This window comes from Toxotes jaculatrix, chromosome 3 (assembly GCF_017976425.1).
Source record: "Toxotes jaculatrix isolate fToxJac2 chromosome 3, fToxJac2.pri, whole genome shotgun sequence".
Classification (NCBI taxonomy): domain Eukaryota; kingdom Metazoa; phylum Chordata; class Actinopteri; family Toxotidae; genus Toxotes; species Toxotes jaculatrix.
The window spans coordinates 5,206,448-5,221,798 of NC_054396.1; the positions used below are offsets into that span (position 1 = coordinate 5,206,448).

A 15,351-nucleotide genomic window follows, 5' to 3' on the forward strand; every position below is an offset into this window, starting at 1 on the left:
ATTTGAGACCAGCTGGTCTCAAATGGCCTCCTGGAACAAAGAGTTCAGTTACACATAAAACAACAGAAAAAAACAAAATATGTTCATGTAAAGATGAAGAATTAAAATGAAGCAAAGATTAAAAAGACAGATTTAAAAGATTTAAAGGAAGTGATCAACAAAAAAGTGCAAGTTCATTTAACAATCTACACAAAGAGTAACTTGAATATTCCTTTCACCTCAACTGTTTACAGTTCCTGTGGCCTCTGGAATAAAACCAAATGTCTGTCTATGTATTTTAAACCCTGTCCATCTCAAATGCAGTCCAGATTTTCCCTACATAAGTTTGGGGAGCTACATTAAAAGTGAAAATAAATAAATAAATAAATAAAAATGTTTACAAGTGATGCAGCACAGGCACAATAAAGCATGGCTCAAGCTCTACAGCCACTGGATCCTGCAACTCAGAGCCATCACACTGGGTCCTCCCTGCCTGTAAAATGACCACATCTTTCATTCCTCCAGTTTTTAAAAGCTGACTTTGCCCAGATTTCAGGCATAACAAAGCTCCTCCTGAGCCACACAAGACATCACATAGCCTGTTTTCACAGACTAAGACCTGTTTTATGGTCTCTCAGATCTAGTTTGTAAGACGCACTGTCCAACCATGTTTGAGATCAAAAATATTTCTACCTGATCTCAGTGGCCACACTGGAAGACAGAGTGAAAAGCCTTCCCCCTTCTCCACGGAGAGAGGGGGAGATGCGATATCATTTAAGTGCTGCACTTGGTTGTTGACATGAAAAGTGCCACAAATAGTTGAGTAAGAAATGAAAAGCGAGTTAGAGAGAAGTTGAAATCCTGGCTCCTTTCTCACCTCCACACAGCCACAGTCACTGTGTGAAGTGTCTGTATTTGAATGTTGGTTTGTCAGTTTGAGAAAGTTAGACCCCCCCCCCCCCCATCTGACACTGGAGAGGTAAACCATTCAATTATCACCTAGAAATTATGTTTACATTATATACACAAGTAATTTCTTTTGCCAAATATGCTTTGAGGGAGGCATTTTGAGAACTGCCATTTTGTTCAATAAAACAATGTACCTCACACAAGTTGGAAGAAGATGATGATCATCATCACCATCAAAGACTGTGGTTCACATCCTGAGTTTCAGCAAAAGCACTTTGCTCAAGGTTAGTGAAAGATTGGAGTTTTGGCTCAGTGTGGATAATGTGAACTCATCATGTGTTGAGCCTCAAGTCATTGCTGACTTTTTCAGTAATTAACCAAGACTGTATTCTTTCCCCTGAAAGGGAAACCATACGCAACCATTAAAAAAAAAATGTTAATCACACTTTAGTTGCTGTGAGCAGATATTGTATGAAAAACTAATAAAACACTGTCAGTGAATGTTCTGCAAATTCATTCTGTATATGCATTTTTTTTAAAATTTGATATTGATTACAATCCTTTACAACACTAACTAATTATTTACAAAGTAAAAGTAAGTAAGTAATTTCTACGAGACGGGGCTGAACCTTAGCAAGTGAACTGATCTTGAGCTGATCACGTTCAAACTGGCGACGTTCCTCTTTAACAACAATCTGAGGTCACAATCTGCTCCAGAGGTTTTTAGTTTACATTGACATTACAGCTGATGCTGAGACTTTTTATTGGCATCTGTATTTTCACCATTCCAACATTTTCCCAAAGTCTCCCAAAGACATGGTTCCCATTTGGTTCTCAGAAAGCAGTAAACGGTGAATCCCAAGTATGTTATGCCACCTTATAGCAGGTTCTCAAGAGTGATATCTTGATAATGTACTGCAGATAAAAAAATAAAAGCCAGAGTACACCAATTAGCTATTTACACCTCATTAACTAAGTCAATATACTCACTCCACATTATCACAACAGCTGAGAGGAGTCTAGAGGATTTATTTGCATTTAAATGAGGTACTCATGTTTCCCCTCCAGGCTTTAAAGCCTACTCTGGTGACATCAGGAATTTTCACCCCTATATGCTTAGCAAAACATGAGCTTGTCTGACACTGATGAGACATTGTGTAAGAAGCCGAATATAAACTCCCACATGGTGCAGGATACGTTTCGAGGCGAGCTCCATTTTCAAGAGTGTCTTTTTCTGGACCTTCTTGACGTTTCTGGTCATGTAGTGGCATCATGGAAACTTCAACACTGAATAAGCTCATCGTCACGTTCGAAGCACAGCCCTCCACGGTGCCACCCATATAACAGGCCTACACAGTAAGTCCGATATTGAATACACAGCCTTTCATCAGTATGAATTATGGGTGTACATCTTTTACATAATCACTGATATAGAATCAATAGACATACTAATCAAGGGCAGCGAGTATTGAGTGGGAGCACCTACTGCCCATCAGTTATCCTTGCCTCAGGAGGTAGACAGCCACAACCCTTGTGAGGAGTAGCATCATCCATCAAAAGTTTGTGACGCGGAGAGGAATACTGAAGTGTTTGGAGTCCCGCCAGCTTCAAAGAATAACCTTGAAGGTGTAGTAGAGAATGTAGACTAACAAATGTTAAGTGAAAAATATAATTTTGCAGAAGAACTGGGTGTCATTATACAGCGTGTTTACTGTTGACTCCAGAATGTATAATATGAACAAGTTCAGGAAGCAGAGCACAACAAAGATTCAGCCTGTAGGTTTTCAGTTATTTTTAGAAAGGCTGTAAATATTTGGGAGAACAGATTTAAGATGAAAATACAACCTTATAACGGGACAATTTATTGTGACTTCAACAACACCAGTAATGTGTTTTAGGAAGATTACGCACCAGGAACAAGATTAAGACGCCACTGATGCTTATTTAATTAAAGTAAAGGGAGAAATCCCTCACACCCAGTGCTAAATGACTAAATTAGAAGGCAGAGCATGTTCACTGAACAACAACCTGAAAGCTCCTGCTCCCAATGACTCGCTATCAGGATTTCATGATCAAATTTAGGAGCCAGTTCAAAATTAAATATCAGTTGACCTTCACAATGAGTCAAAACAATTAGCAAAGGCACTAATATATTTGATTTGGTGAGAAACTTGCAGCTGAAGTAAGTAAATGTTCAAAAACTTCTTTCATTTCTTGTACATGGTGGATTTTGCATTAAAAATATTCCACTGCATTAAAAACACGCTACAACAGATCCTTTGCATGTACAGGTTATAAATTATTAAAGTAACAAATGACATCAAATCTTCAAAGACTCAAATTGATGCACGAGTTCACTTATTAATGATTTCAGTATCTTTGCTAAGCCTTAAAATGTCTCATTTTATTTTGGTGCTGTAAAATCAGAGGTAGATATCGAGAATAGCACATGTAACCTCAATATTTTGATCAATAATTTTGATTGATGATTAATTAACTAATAAATAAAGAAACCTTTGAATATTTGTAACTCAGTAATAGATTGTGTATATAGCTTTTACCATCTATTAACAATACCGGAGGATAATTTGGGTGATTTTGCCTTGATTTGTGTCAAAAATGCTATTTTTGTGGTTAAGCTCAGATATTTGAAATTAGCTGACAAGAGAAAAAGTTAAAGTACATTGTCCTAACTGAGGAAGTAGAGTGAACAAAATGCATCTCTGAAGTACAGACTGGCATCAGTGCTGAAAAAAAAAAAAGGGCAGCTGTGTTGCTGAATGCCACCGGTTTTGGATTTAGGTGTTCAGCACTTCCACTCACTTTTCCATTCTGTCTTTATGTACAATGTGTTCTGTGTACTATATACTGAGCAAACTGTATCCACTGAGAAGGACTGTGAGGTGTGATTAAAAAGCTCCAGGAAAAGCTAGTAAGAAGATCTTGAGTTAGTATTTTTTTTCTCAAAATATACATGTAGTTTACATTATACTACGCATTTGTAGAGTAATACACTGGTAATCACTGAGTTAAAGCTGCCTTAACCCCTTAACACTCCGACGGCCCGCCGGCGGGCCGTCATGCTATTTCTCGGACATGTCTGTGTTTTTTTGTACCTACATAACTACTGCATTTAAGGTGGTGCGCATGCAGCATATCATTTGAAAGCTGAAAGTCTTATCTTTTCAGCGATATAAACCTTTACAAGATAAAACAACGACTTTAGGTAGAACTAAACCATCTTCTAAAAAACAACAAAGTAATAACTGTCGTCGCTCACTGTTTTTATTTTTTTACTAGTCGCCCTGCGGTTCAACACGCAGCGCAACAACAACAAAAATGGTCTTGTTTTGTCGGGAAAAGTCTAAAGAATCACGCCGAGTTGAAAAATGCGGTCAAAAACATTTCTTTAGGTGCATAAATGATCAAAAGTTGCAATCGAATTTTTCCGACTGAAAACTACAGTGCACTATTGCTCCTTCGTTTCTACGTTTTGTCGCCTCTGTTTTGTTTTGAAAATTAATACCATGGAGCTTGGTTTGTAGTCCTTGCCCTCTGCTTTTGATTGACACCTCATTTGGCCATCCAGGAAGATCTATGGCCCCCCCACAGCCAGAAATAGCCAATGAGCGACTCTAACACGTTAAAGTGCACCGCCCACTTTGACGCTTGTCTTCTCCGCCTATCATATCTTACGCTGAATCTGATCTAATGGCCGTGTAGCCAATGAAATTGCAGTAGCGGGGAAGTGTCACATGTTGTGATTGTGGAAGGAGGAGGGGCTACAAGACCGTGCGTAAACAAATATACTGGATGTCAGCTAGTCGTGCGTACGAACTGAAAACTGAAAACAGTAGTGATTTTCTTATGGCTCGGCTCGCTAAAAAGTGCCGGTTCTTTCAGCTCCCCAGGTTCTCCGCAGATGTTTTTTGTTGCTTAAATTGATTTATTAACAAAATAATTACGTGTAAAGTTAATTAATTTTCCTGCGGTCACTCATTTTGTCACCTTCTCAGCGTGTTGTCTCTTTAGGGGCTGTTCTCTCTCTTTCTCTTCTGTGTCTGTAACCCCCGCTACCGCAACACCCCCCCCTCGGCTTAGTGCGGACACGCCGCACGTCACGTAGTTGACCAATCACGTGAACGAAAAAACAAAAACAAAGCGGCTGCGGCTCCCGTCGTTCACTTCAAAGATGGCCATTGCGGTCGCGACCGACACATCACTTAGAAACAGGAGAGAGCAAAAGGGCCATGTGGCTGTGGGTTTTTGTTCCCAGCAATCAAGAGCACACAGTTTGACCAATCAACTGTCTGAAGACTGAGATCCGTTGATTAAATGAGTCAAGTCTCTTACTTTACTGCATGGCATGCTGAGAATAACGTGATAATGTCATCATCTGCCGCTTATATGGGTCCAGGCCCAGGTTGCGGCCGCCCAGTCCACACCGAAATTCTACGGTGGGCTCACCACCTGTGGGCTCACCACCTGGGGAGGTGGAGGTGGTGCCGTCCAGAGTGGGGCTCAAACCCACGATCCTGAGATATTGAGTCTCATGTTCTACCAATTGAGCTAACCAGGCGGCCAAACTTAGGAAGGTGAAATTGTAAATATGTAAACAGTTTGCTGTGAATAGTATGTGATTCATTCACATAAAGGTGTTGATTTCTGACCATAGCACTTTTTCTGACTAATTTCTTATAATGCAGGTTTAGTTTCAATAGAATAATGAGCATTCAATGTGTTCTCTCTTCCATAACGATTTTTGTACTACTAATTGTGAATATGAATATGAATATTAATATGAATATTAATATATTGGAGGAATCAATATGGAATATGATTCCTCTAAGTGTCACCTTTCATTAGAGCCGTCATTGATGTCTGTATGTTGAAGCATTCAGGAGTTATACACTTGGCACCTGGCGTGCCCAAGAGCTATCCAAAGTGGCCATTTTGGATAGCTCTTGAGAACGCCTGGACATACCCACTGAAAAACCTGTGCAAAACAGTCAATTTTTTGTACAATTGCTATGAAATTTTAACATGGAATGGGTAGGACTTCAGTCTACAGAAATATGTTGTCATCTAATCCTATCTTTTTTCTGTGTTTAATATTCTCTTACTCGATACCAGTTACACCTACAGTACATCAGACTGCTGAAATAAAAACTTTAGAGTGTTACCTTCACAAAGAGACCAAACTTTTGAATGTCCTTCAAAGGGCTCAAGAACAGCTTTGAATTTAATTTGGGCATGTTTTTGACAGGTGTTTTGGGCAAATTAGGCCGGAGTGTTAAGGGGTTAATTTGTTTTTGGTTTTGGGCCAATTGAGAGCAGAAATCCATGACACGCTGAACACTGCAACACAGTTAAGATATTATAGCCTTATACAATTGATATGGCTAACATGTTAGCCAAAGCTCCCTCTTTACACATCCAGCATACATGTAGCTACATGTGTTTCTGGCTACCTGCGGAATAAAAGCCAAATATTCACTCTCTTTTAACTCTGTTTTGGTCTCCACCAACTCCAACAAAATATCTGTAGCTAGTAAATGCTCAACACTGTAGAGCTGAGGGAAGCTGCTCAATCAGGTCATAATACTCTGTCCTTTTTTTCATTCCAAGAGACACTTTTCACATTACACACAGTTATTTGACACATTGTTGATATAAAAAATATCAGTTACTGTGGTTTTAAGCAGGGCTAACATAACAATGCAGTGTTTTTACTGTCCTTTGTGGTGGGATTTAACACAAAGCATAATAAAATGGCTCTAATCTAATCTGTGCTGTAAATGAGAGATGTATCTTTCATTAGGATATCAAGCTACTTCACATATCAGCTTCTACATGCATTCTCCACCTTTAGCTGCTTTAAAATACCTCTCATAATGCTACAGTACTGGTGGCTGACACAAGCATTTAGAGAGTAAGTCCTCATGTCACTTGGAGTATATACTTTTGTATTCAATTCAACAGAATGTGAGAAATGGGTCATATATAAAATCAGTGCTTCTGATAATATATATTTTTCTTTTCTTTTAATTAATTGTACAAATATCCCACGATCCTGTCCATATACTCCACATGCTGTATCATGCATCTGTGTGGGGCACTGATCTGTAAAAACAGACTTGGTCTCATGTCAGCTCCAGAAAAGCAACTCCTCTCATCTATATTTGATTTCTGATACTTCCTGCCAGTCATGTAACTAGGAAAGAGCAGGTTCACGGGGTCCATCTTTACAGCTAATAGCTGAGCCTGGCTCCTACTGGAGCATTCAGGAAAGGAATAGCTGGCAGAATCACTGCTGATATGAGAGGCATTTTCTCCTCTGTTACTGTGCTGTGACACAAAAAACCTTTTAAAACAAGTTTTTGTGTTTCTACTACAGAGTTCAGATTTCTGACCTGCCTGTCAAAATACATTGTGTAGCTTAAAAATGCACGCATGGCAGCTTTAGATTAAGATTGCTTATTCTGGACACTTAAAAGTTTGCTTTATGACAGTAGTCCTCATATCAGATATAATGTATCCTGTAATCTGTTTAGTTCAGTATATGTTGGATCTGTGCAGCATCTATCTTATGATGTGTCTCCTACAATGACTATGTTCCATTTACAACAAATATGTGTCACGTCTAGCCCCTGAATCAGGTTATGGCTTTTCTTTCCTGCTTGTCATTCTAGTTTGTGTGCCCCTGTTTTACTTTGTTGTTCTAACCTCTGTCTCGTTTCAGAATTACTTCCTGCCCTCCTGTGTTTCCCGCTTGTTTGATTACCTGGCCCCGCCCTAATGTGTTGCACCTGTTTCCCATTGTTCTCTCCACCCCCTCTTGTATTTAGTCGTGTCTTCCCCATTGTTCTCTGCCAGTTCATCTTCGTCCTTGTGGCAAGCATTCCAGCAGTATTTTCCTCATGTGTGTTCTAGTGTTTTTCCACCCAGTTTTTCCCCTTGTGTTTCTCGAGTTAGCCTTACGATTTGGATACCTTTGCCTTGTTCTTCTGACCCCCGTGTACCAAACCCTGCTTGTTAATAAACCTCCCTTAACTCACCGGAGCCAGCGTTGAGTTGTGCTTTTGAGTCTCCGGTCCGAGCTCGGCCTGATAGTACAAACTGGCCAACATGGACTCAGCCAACTCCGACCAGGTCCGCCTCGTCCTCCAGATCCAAGAGGACAAGATCCGTAACCAGGAGGAACAGATTAGTCTCCTGAGACACAAGATGAGGGAGATGGCGGATCGGCAGGGAAGTGTCAAGGCTGCGGTTCGCGAGCAACTCGCTAACCTTAACGAACAATTCCAGAAGTTGCAAGTTCAGACTGCTGCGGCAGCAGTCGGTCCAGTCATCCCTCCAGCAGCACCCGCACCATACCCTGCTCCCCCTCATCACTACCCGGTATTACCACTTCACCTTTCCCGGCCGGAGAGATTTTCTGGAGATTTGGGTGATTGTAGAGCGTTTCTGACCCAGTGTGACCTGCACTTTGAGCTGCAAGCCGCAGCTTTTCCGACAGACAGAGTCAAGATTGCGTACATCTCCCACCTCACCGGTAGAGCTGAAGCCTGGGCCACAGCGGAGTGGAATCGGAGATCACCGGTGTGTTCCTCTTTCCCTTTGTTTTCTAAGACTTTCACACAAATCTTCCAGCACATAACTCCTGGCCGAGAGGCAGCTCGTGTGTTAGTCGGACTTCGACAGGGGAGAAGACGGGTCGCCGACTACGCCATTCATTTCCGCACCCTAGCAGCTGAGAGCGGCTGGAATCAGGCAGCGATGTTCAACGCATTCATTCACGGGCTATCCAGCGCCGTAAAAGACCAGCTTGCTCCTTTAGAGCTTCCCGCGGACTTGGACTCTCTTATTGCCTTCACGTTTAAGATCGATAAGAGACTAATGGAGAGAGACAAAGAAAGACAGCGTGAGTCCCTGCCTCACCTGAGTAGGCAGCACTCCAGTTCGGAGTCCGCTCCTTGGCGTCTGCAACCTGCCCACCCAGCGGCCCCTGCCGCGTCAGAGGAACCCATGCAGTTGGGACGGACCCGGCTGACCCCGGAAGAGCGACAGCGCCGTCTTCGCGAGCGGCGGTGCCTCTACTGCACGCAGTTGGGACATTTCCTGGCCACCTGCCCAGTAAAAGACCAGGCTCATCAGTGAGGAAGAGGACACTGGTGAGCCATACCACAAGTTCTGATTGTCCCTCTCGTACACTGCCTGTTGTTAGCCTTTCTTCTCCCTCTCTCTCCCTTAGGCTGTGTTAGTGGATTTGTGGTCAGACGCTGAATTTATGGACTATGACCTGGCTCTGAGACTGGGCCTGGCTAAGACACAACTCCCTGAACCCCTGGAAGCCAGTGCTCTAGATGGACGCTTACTCTGCTGAGTAACCCACATGTCACAGCCAGTTGAACTTTCTTTCCCCGATCACCACACAGAGACAATAAGTTTTCTTTTTATATAGAGCTCCTTCTCATCCCCTAATTATGGGACACACTTGGTTGGTAAAACACAACCCAGTAATTTATTGGGTTAAAGGGACTGTGGTTTCTTGGGGGGAGAGCTGCAAAGAGACTTGCTTTCCCAGTGAGAAGTGTGTTCCCCCGGAGCCTTTCAGTTCCGTTCAGGTTTACCAGGATGCCTCTGAAATGGATTTTCCTGATCTCTCCCACGTGCCTTCACATTATTGGGACCTCGAGGAGGTGTTCAATAAGTCCAAGGCCACCTCTCTACCTCCTCACCGTCCCTTCGACTGCGCCATCGACCTCCTCCCTGGAACCTCCCCTCCCAAGGGGAGACTCTACTCACTGTCTAGAGGTGCAGTCCATGAAGGAATATATTGACTCCTCGCTGGCGGCAGGGATCATTCGCCCTTCTTCATCTCCAGCTGGGGCTGGGTTCTTCTTCGTGGACAAGAAAGACAGGACCCTTCATCCCTGCATTGACTATCGAGGATTGAACGCCATCACAATCAAGAACAGGTACCCCCTCCCTTTGATTTCCAGCGCGTTTGAACTGTTGAGAGGAGCCAGAGTGTTTTCTAAACTGGATCTACGTAATGCTTATCACCTGGTTCAGATTAGGGAGGGGGATGAGTGGAAGACTGCATTCAATACTCCTAGTGGTCACTACGAGTATCTGGTGATTCCATTTGGACTAACCAATGCTCCAGCTGTGTTTCAGGCCTTGGTGAATGATGTTCTCCGGGAGATGCTGAATGTGTATGTGTTTGTGTATCTGGATGACATACTCATCTTCTCCCCCGATGAGGAGACCCACACTCGACATGTTCGACAGGTCCTCCAACGACTTCTGGACAATCAACTGTATGTCAAGGCTGAGAAATGTGAATTTCGTGTTTCCACAGTGTCGTTCCTAGGGTTCATTATCTCCGAAGGAGAGGTGCGGATGGATCCAGCCAAGGTCAGATTTAATTTCACCGTGTCCTATCACCCTGGATCAAAGAATGCAAAGCCTGATGCTCTGTCACGTTTGTTTGACCCGGACCCCAGCCCTAAGGTTCCCACTTCCATTCTGCCTTCCTCGTGTGTGGTGGGGGCGGTTACCTGGGCAATAGAGAGACGAGTCAAACGTGCCCTTGAGAGTGTTGATGTACCGGACGGGGTTCCCCCAAACCGGCTATTTGTTCCCTCTGATTTACGTTCTCAGGTTATCCATTGGGCTCACACCTCCCGCATCTCCTGTCACCCTGGAACCAGAAGAACTATGTTCATCATCCAACAGCGCTTCTGGTGGCCGTCTATGGAGAAAGAGGTCAAGGAGTATGTGTCCGCCTGTCCGATCTGTGCCCGTAACAAGACATCCCGACGTCCCTGGTTTGCTACAACCTCTTCCTGTGCCCAATCGCCCATGGTCTCATATTTCACTGGATTTCGTCACAGGACTTCCTCCCTCAGACGGTAACACCACTATCCTTACTGTTGTGGATCGTTTTTCTAAAATGGTGCATTTCATTCCATTGCCCAAGCTCCCCTCTGCCAAAGAGACGGCAGAGGCCATCCTTTGTCATGTTTTTAGACTCCATGGTTTTCCCACCATGGAGTCCCAAACCGGGGGCCCCAGTTTGTCTCTCGTTTTTGGCAGGAGTTTTGTTCGCTGTTGGGAGCCACAGTCAGTCTCTCCTCTGGGTACCATCCCCAATCCAATGGACAGACCGAGCGTCTTAATCAGGAACTTGAGACGGGACTGTGATGTCTTACCTCCCAGAATCCCACGTCATGGTGTAAACATCTGATTTGGGTAGAATATGCCCACAACACACTGCCCTGCTCTTCTTCTGGTATGTCTCCTTTTCAGTGCGCCTATGGATACCAACCACCCCTGTTTCCAGCCCTGGAGAAGGAGATCAAGGTACCATCAGCCTGAGCTTTAGTGAGGCGACATCGAATCCCAGCCCCAGCCTACAGACCTGGCCACCGAGTGAGCTGAGAGTGGAGTCTCGGAAGCTGGCCCCTCGTTTCATTAGTCCTTTCCCAGTTCCCACTGGCTGTTAGGCTGAGGCTCCCTAGGACCATGAGGATACACCCAACTTTTCATGTAAGCAGAGTCAAACCCACTCAAGAGAGCCCCTTGGTTCCCGCCTCCAAGCCCCCCCCCCCCCCCCCCCCCAACTCATTGATGGTGACCCTGTCTATTCTGTTCGGCGGCTGCTGGCTGTGCGACGTCGGGGCCGAGGTCGCCAGTATCTAGTTGACTGGGAGGGATACGGTGCAGAGGAGAGGTACTGGGTGTCTGCTAGTAACATCTTGGACCCTGCCCTCATTCGGGACTTCCATAGGGACCATCCTGACCTACCTGGGCCATCAGGAGTTGGCCCTGGGGGGGGGGGGGGGTACTGTCACGTCTAGCCCCTGAATCAGGTAGTTTGTGTGCCCCTGTTTTACTTTGTTGTTCTAACCTCTGTCTCGTTTCAGAATTACTTCCTGCCCGCGAGCTCGGCCTGATAATATGGCCTCCTATCTCTATATGTACGCTATGGGGCAGAGTTCTTGTAAGTGTGGGTTGTGCAGGACTAACAACAACATAAAGAGTGCTCATTTTAAATCACTCAGCTAGTGTGTACAGAGACAGTGTCAAACGGTTGTCATAGTGAGGAAGAAATCGCACAAACCGTTAATATCTACTTTCCAAGTGTATTTTAAGCTTTAAAATAATGAATGAAAAATGTAACTTAATTTAATTGTGTAGAATGATCAAGATGCTCTGTCAGTTTATATTTTGTGATTCTTCCTCTTGTCAAATCCAGACTTGTACTGGCTAGCAGCAATGTAAAAAAAAAAAAAGGCATATTGTTGAATAGGTGAAACATCTATTTTAAGAAAAAGTAGATGTTCTACATTTCTTTACTGATGACAAATCCCATAAAAAAACCAAAAGCAATGACTGTACGACTTCCCTACCCTGTCTCTGGCTCTTAGACCAAAGCCCTCTGGTTCCATCTGAAAATGTAAATCTTTAAAAATGAATCACACACAGTTTAATTTTTAAAAAATCAGTCATTTCCTGCAGCAGCTGAGCACTGTAGTTTTTAATCAAACATTACTCAAACAGGAGTAAATAGGGAATTTGTTGAGGACTATTTTCAGCTCTGGATTAATACACGTTGTGTGCTAATGGAGCTCAATGCACGGGGCTAAGCTTTACCGGCCTCTGGCTACGCAGAGAACACTTCCTTACCTTAGCAGGATCAATTCTTTTTTGCCTTTTGTCATGGGATTTGAAGAAGACTTATCCTTCAACAATAACAAACAAAAACATTCTTTTTTTGTTCTGTTTTTTATATAAAAACACATTACTGTTAGGATTAGGTTCTTCTTCACTTCAGTTGAGTACACTCTTAGATTCCCTCTCCCTGCATTATGTCCTACTGGATCTAAGAAGAAATAAATCAATTACAGGAAGTAAATTACTCCTAGGACAGTACAAAATTATACCCAGGATATAGGAATCTTTGAAAGTCTTGACTTTTGACCTTTCAGGCAAATGTGCATTTTTATAGTTACAGATGATTACTCCCATTTTGGCTCTGACAGCTGTAATTACCGCTGGGCTTATTAGAGGTATGAATAGGCTCAAAGTCTGTCTTGTGTCAAAATCACAGTCAAATTATGTAGAAAACTAATTACCACCAAAAGGTCACGTTCTTCACTGGAGAGAGAAATAGGATAGGTGCTGAAACACCACTTGCACCTAAAGTGTGCATGGTGTGTATTTGACTGGTAGTCTGTGTTACAGGAGCAGAATATCTCCCTGCAGGTGGAAAAGAACTCATATACTTTATTTCCCGTAAATTTCTATAAATAATTGTGTTACACTTTCCAGGAATACCAGTTGACCTTTAAATTATTCGCTTGAACCTTCACCATTCAATCATGCTGTGGAGTTAATTAAGCTATACCAAGAGTAATAAAGAAGATAGATGACACCCGGTCATACATGCACGTCCTGACGCAGTGACAACTGAAGGCTGGTAAGGTCAGAACCTAACAATTGATCGAACTGTCATCCTATCACTGTGGAAATCCACCAGCAGAATCTGATTGTGGATTGACTTCTCACTGGTCCAGGGAACCAAACAAATGGCCTGAGACATATTGGTGGCCTTGTCCCCTAACGCTAAACCTCAGAATCTAATCCCAGAAAGCAATCACTCACTTGCTGTTAATGTCATCATTTATGTCTGTCCGATAACTGGCACATACAGTAGGCACTTATTGACTTCCTCCTGCTTTAGGACTATTAAGTCCAGAGGCTGTCAGTCAGACTCATCAAGATCCATCAAACAACCTATGATCATGATGGTCAGAAATCGCTTACAAAAGAGTCATCAGAAACATTAATCCACAAAACTGACAGTGCTGACTTTGCATTTTGGAATGTGTCCTAAGTTTTGGTTTGACATTCATTTCTTCTTTGCAGTAGTGGAAAGTAATGTAGAACACATCCCAGTTAAACTGATCAAACTGTTATCTGGCTGGCAGGCTCAGCTGGCATATAACAAACATGAATGCTAACCAAACTGACCAAAAGCATTTCCTGATGTATAAATCAGATAAATAGACATTAAAAGTGCAGAGGTGGAAGGCACAATTTTGAGGCACTTGTACTTTATTGAGATTTTATCATATTTTATACCCCTAGTTTAGTTGGCAGCTATAGTAACAATTTCAGACTGATATTTTACACACAAACACACAATTAGCTCATAACATGATGCACTGTTATAAACTAAAATGAGGTCCACTTGCGTCAACTGCAGGGTAATATGCTAAAATAACACTTGGGAAGAGGCTGTTCTGGATAATTAATGTTTTTTACTTTAAATACTTAAGTAGACTTAGCTGTTAATATTTCTCTGCTTAAAGCTGCATTATAGTGTTCTTGGCTTCTTAGGGGCAGCAAAACAAGCTGAACTATTATCTTATAAAGCTGATTTAGAAAACATGTTAGCAAACCACTGCCTATTTATACACTGGGAGGACATTACCATTCATTTGGAGTCCTGTTTGTGGCCACCTGATCAAGTCTAATACTCAGCTTTGTTTATGGTCTCTACTACCTCCTGTGGGAAACGTCTGACGGCTGAATGTTCACCAGCTAGTTGATAATTCTGTCTGTCTGTTGTTGGGTGCTGAGCAGGTAGTGCAAAGTGCCTTTTTAGAGCCATTTCACTGACAATAATTGCCTGCTGTGGCTGAAAAACAACTCTGTGAGAGAAGTGAGAGTGGACCAAAAAGTTGTGAGCCGGACAGCTAAACAATGAGCTGAAAGTCAATACAAGGACTTAATACCTACCCAAAGAAGCAGGGGCCATGATGTTATCCTGAAATGCGACTGGCATGTTATTTATTTATTTATTTATTTATGTTTTAATTTAATTTTATTTTATTTTACTGCAGAGGCTCAGACGCCACAAAAGTTTGCCCCAGAGAGAGATGAAAAAAAAAACTAAGACTCACATGCAAAGGTTAGACTGGCCTCTCGGCTGACGATGGTCCCAAAAGAGTTGGAGGCGAGGCACTGATACGTTCCAGCATCTTGGTCTTTGTTCAGATGGCTGATTCTGAGGTTGCCTCCAGATAGGCTGTAGTGAGATCCAGATTTGGGACTGATTTCCGTGCCATTCAATTTCCACCTAAAAAAAAAATTAAATAAGTGAGAGTAATGCTAAAATGTAAATTAACAAATTAAGCACTGTTCAGTGTAGACTGGGGCGATGGAAACATTCCAGACAACAAGAAGAAGGATGTGACTTGTACATTTGATTGTTTTTCAACAGGAAAGAAATAAAAGGTGGAGAGGGCCTAGAAATCATGCCCTCCAGCTTAGTGTTAATCTAAGCAGCAGTGAACCACTATGGTGCCAAGGACTTGACTCTCTGAGAATAGATAGCATTGCAGGCCATCCATCTTGCCAGACCCCAGTCAAACTGCATAAAAATGC

The 15,351-nt window shown here is 42.7% G+C and overlaps 1 protein-coding gene across 1 annotated transcript in view; it reads right to left on the reverse strand.

Annotated features, from left to right (window-relative positions):
- Positions 1-15,351, reverse strand: part of cntn4 (contactin 4) — a 97,366-nt gene that overhangs the window by 74,009 nt on the left and 8,006 nt on the right. The window contains exon 3 of the mRNA XM_041033436.1: positions 14,868-15,043. Within this exon, the coding sequence (XP_040889370.1) occupies positions 14,868-15,043 (176 nt within the window). The remainder of the gene's footprint in view (positions 1-14,867; positions 15,044-15,351) is intronic.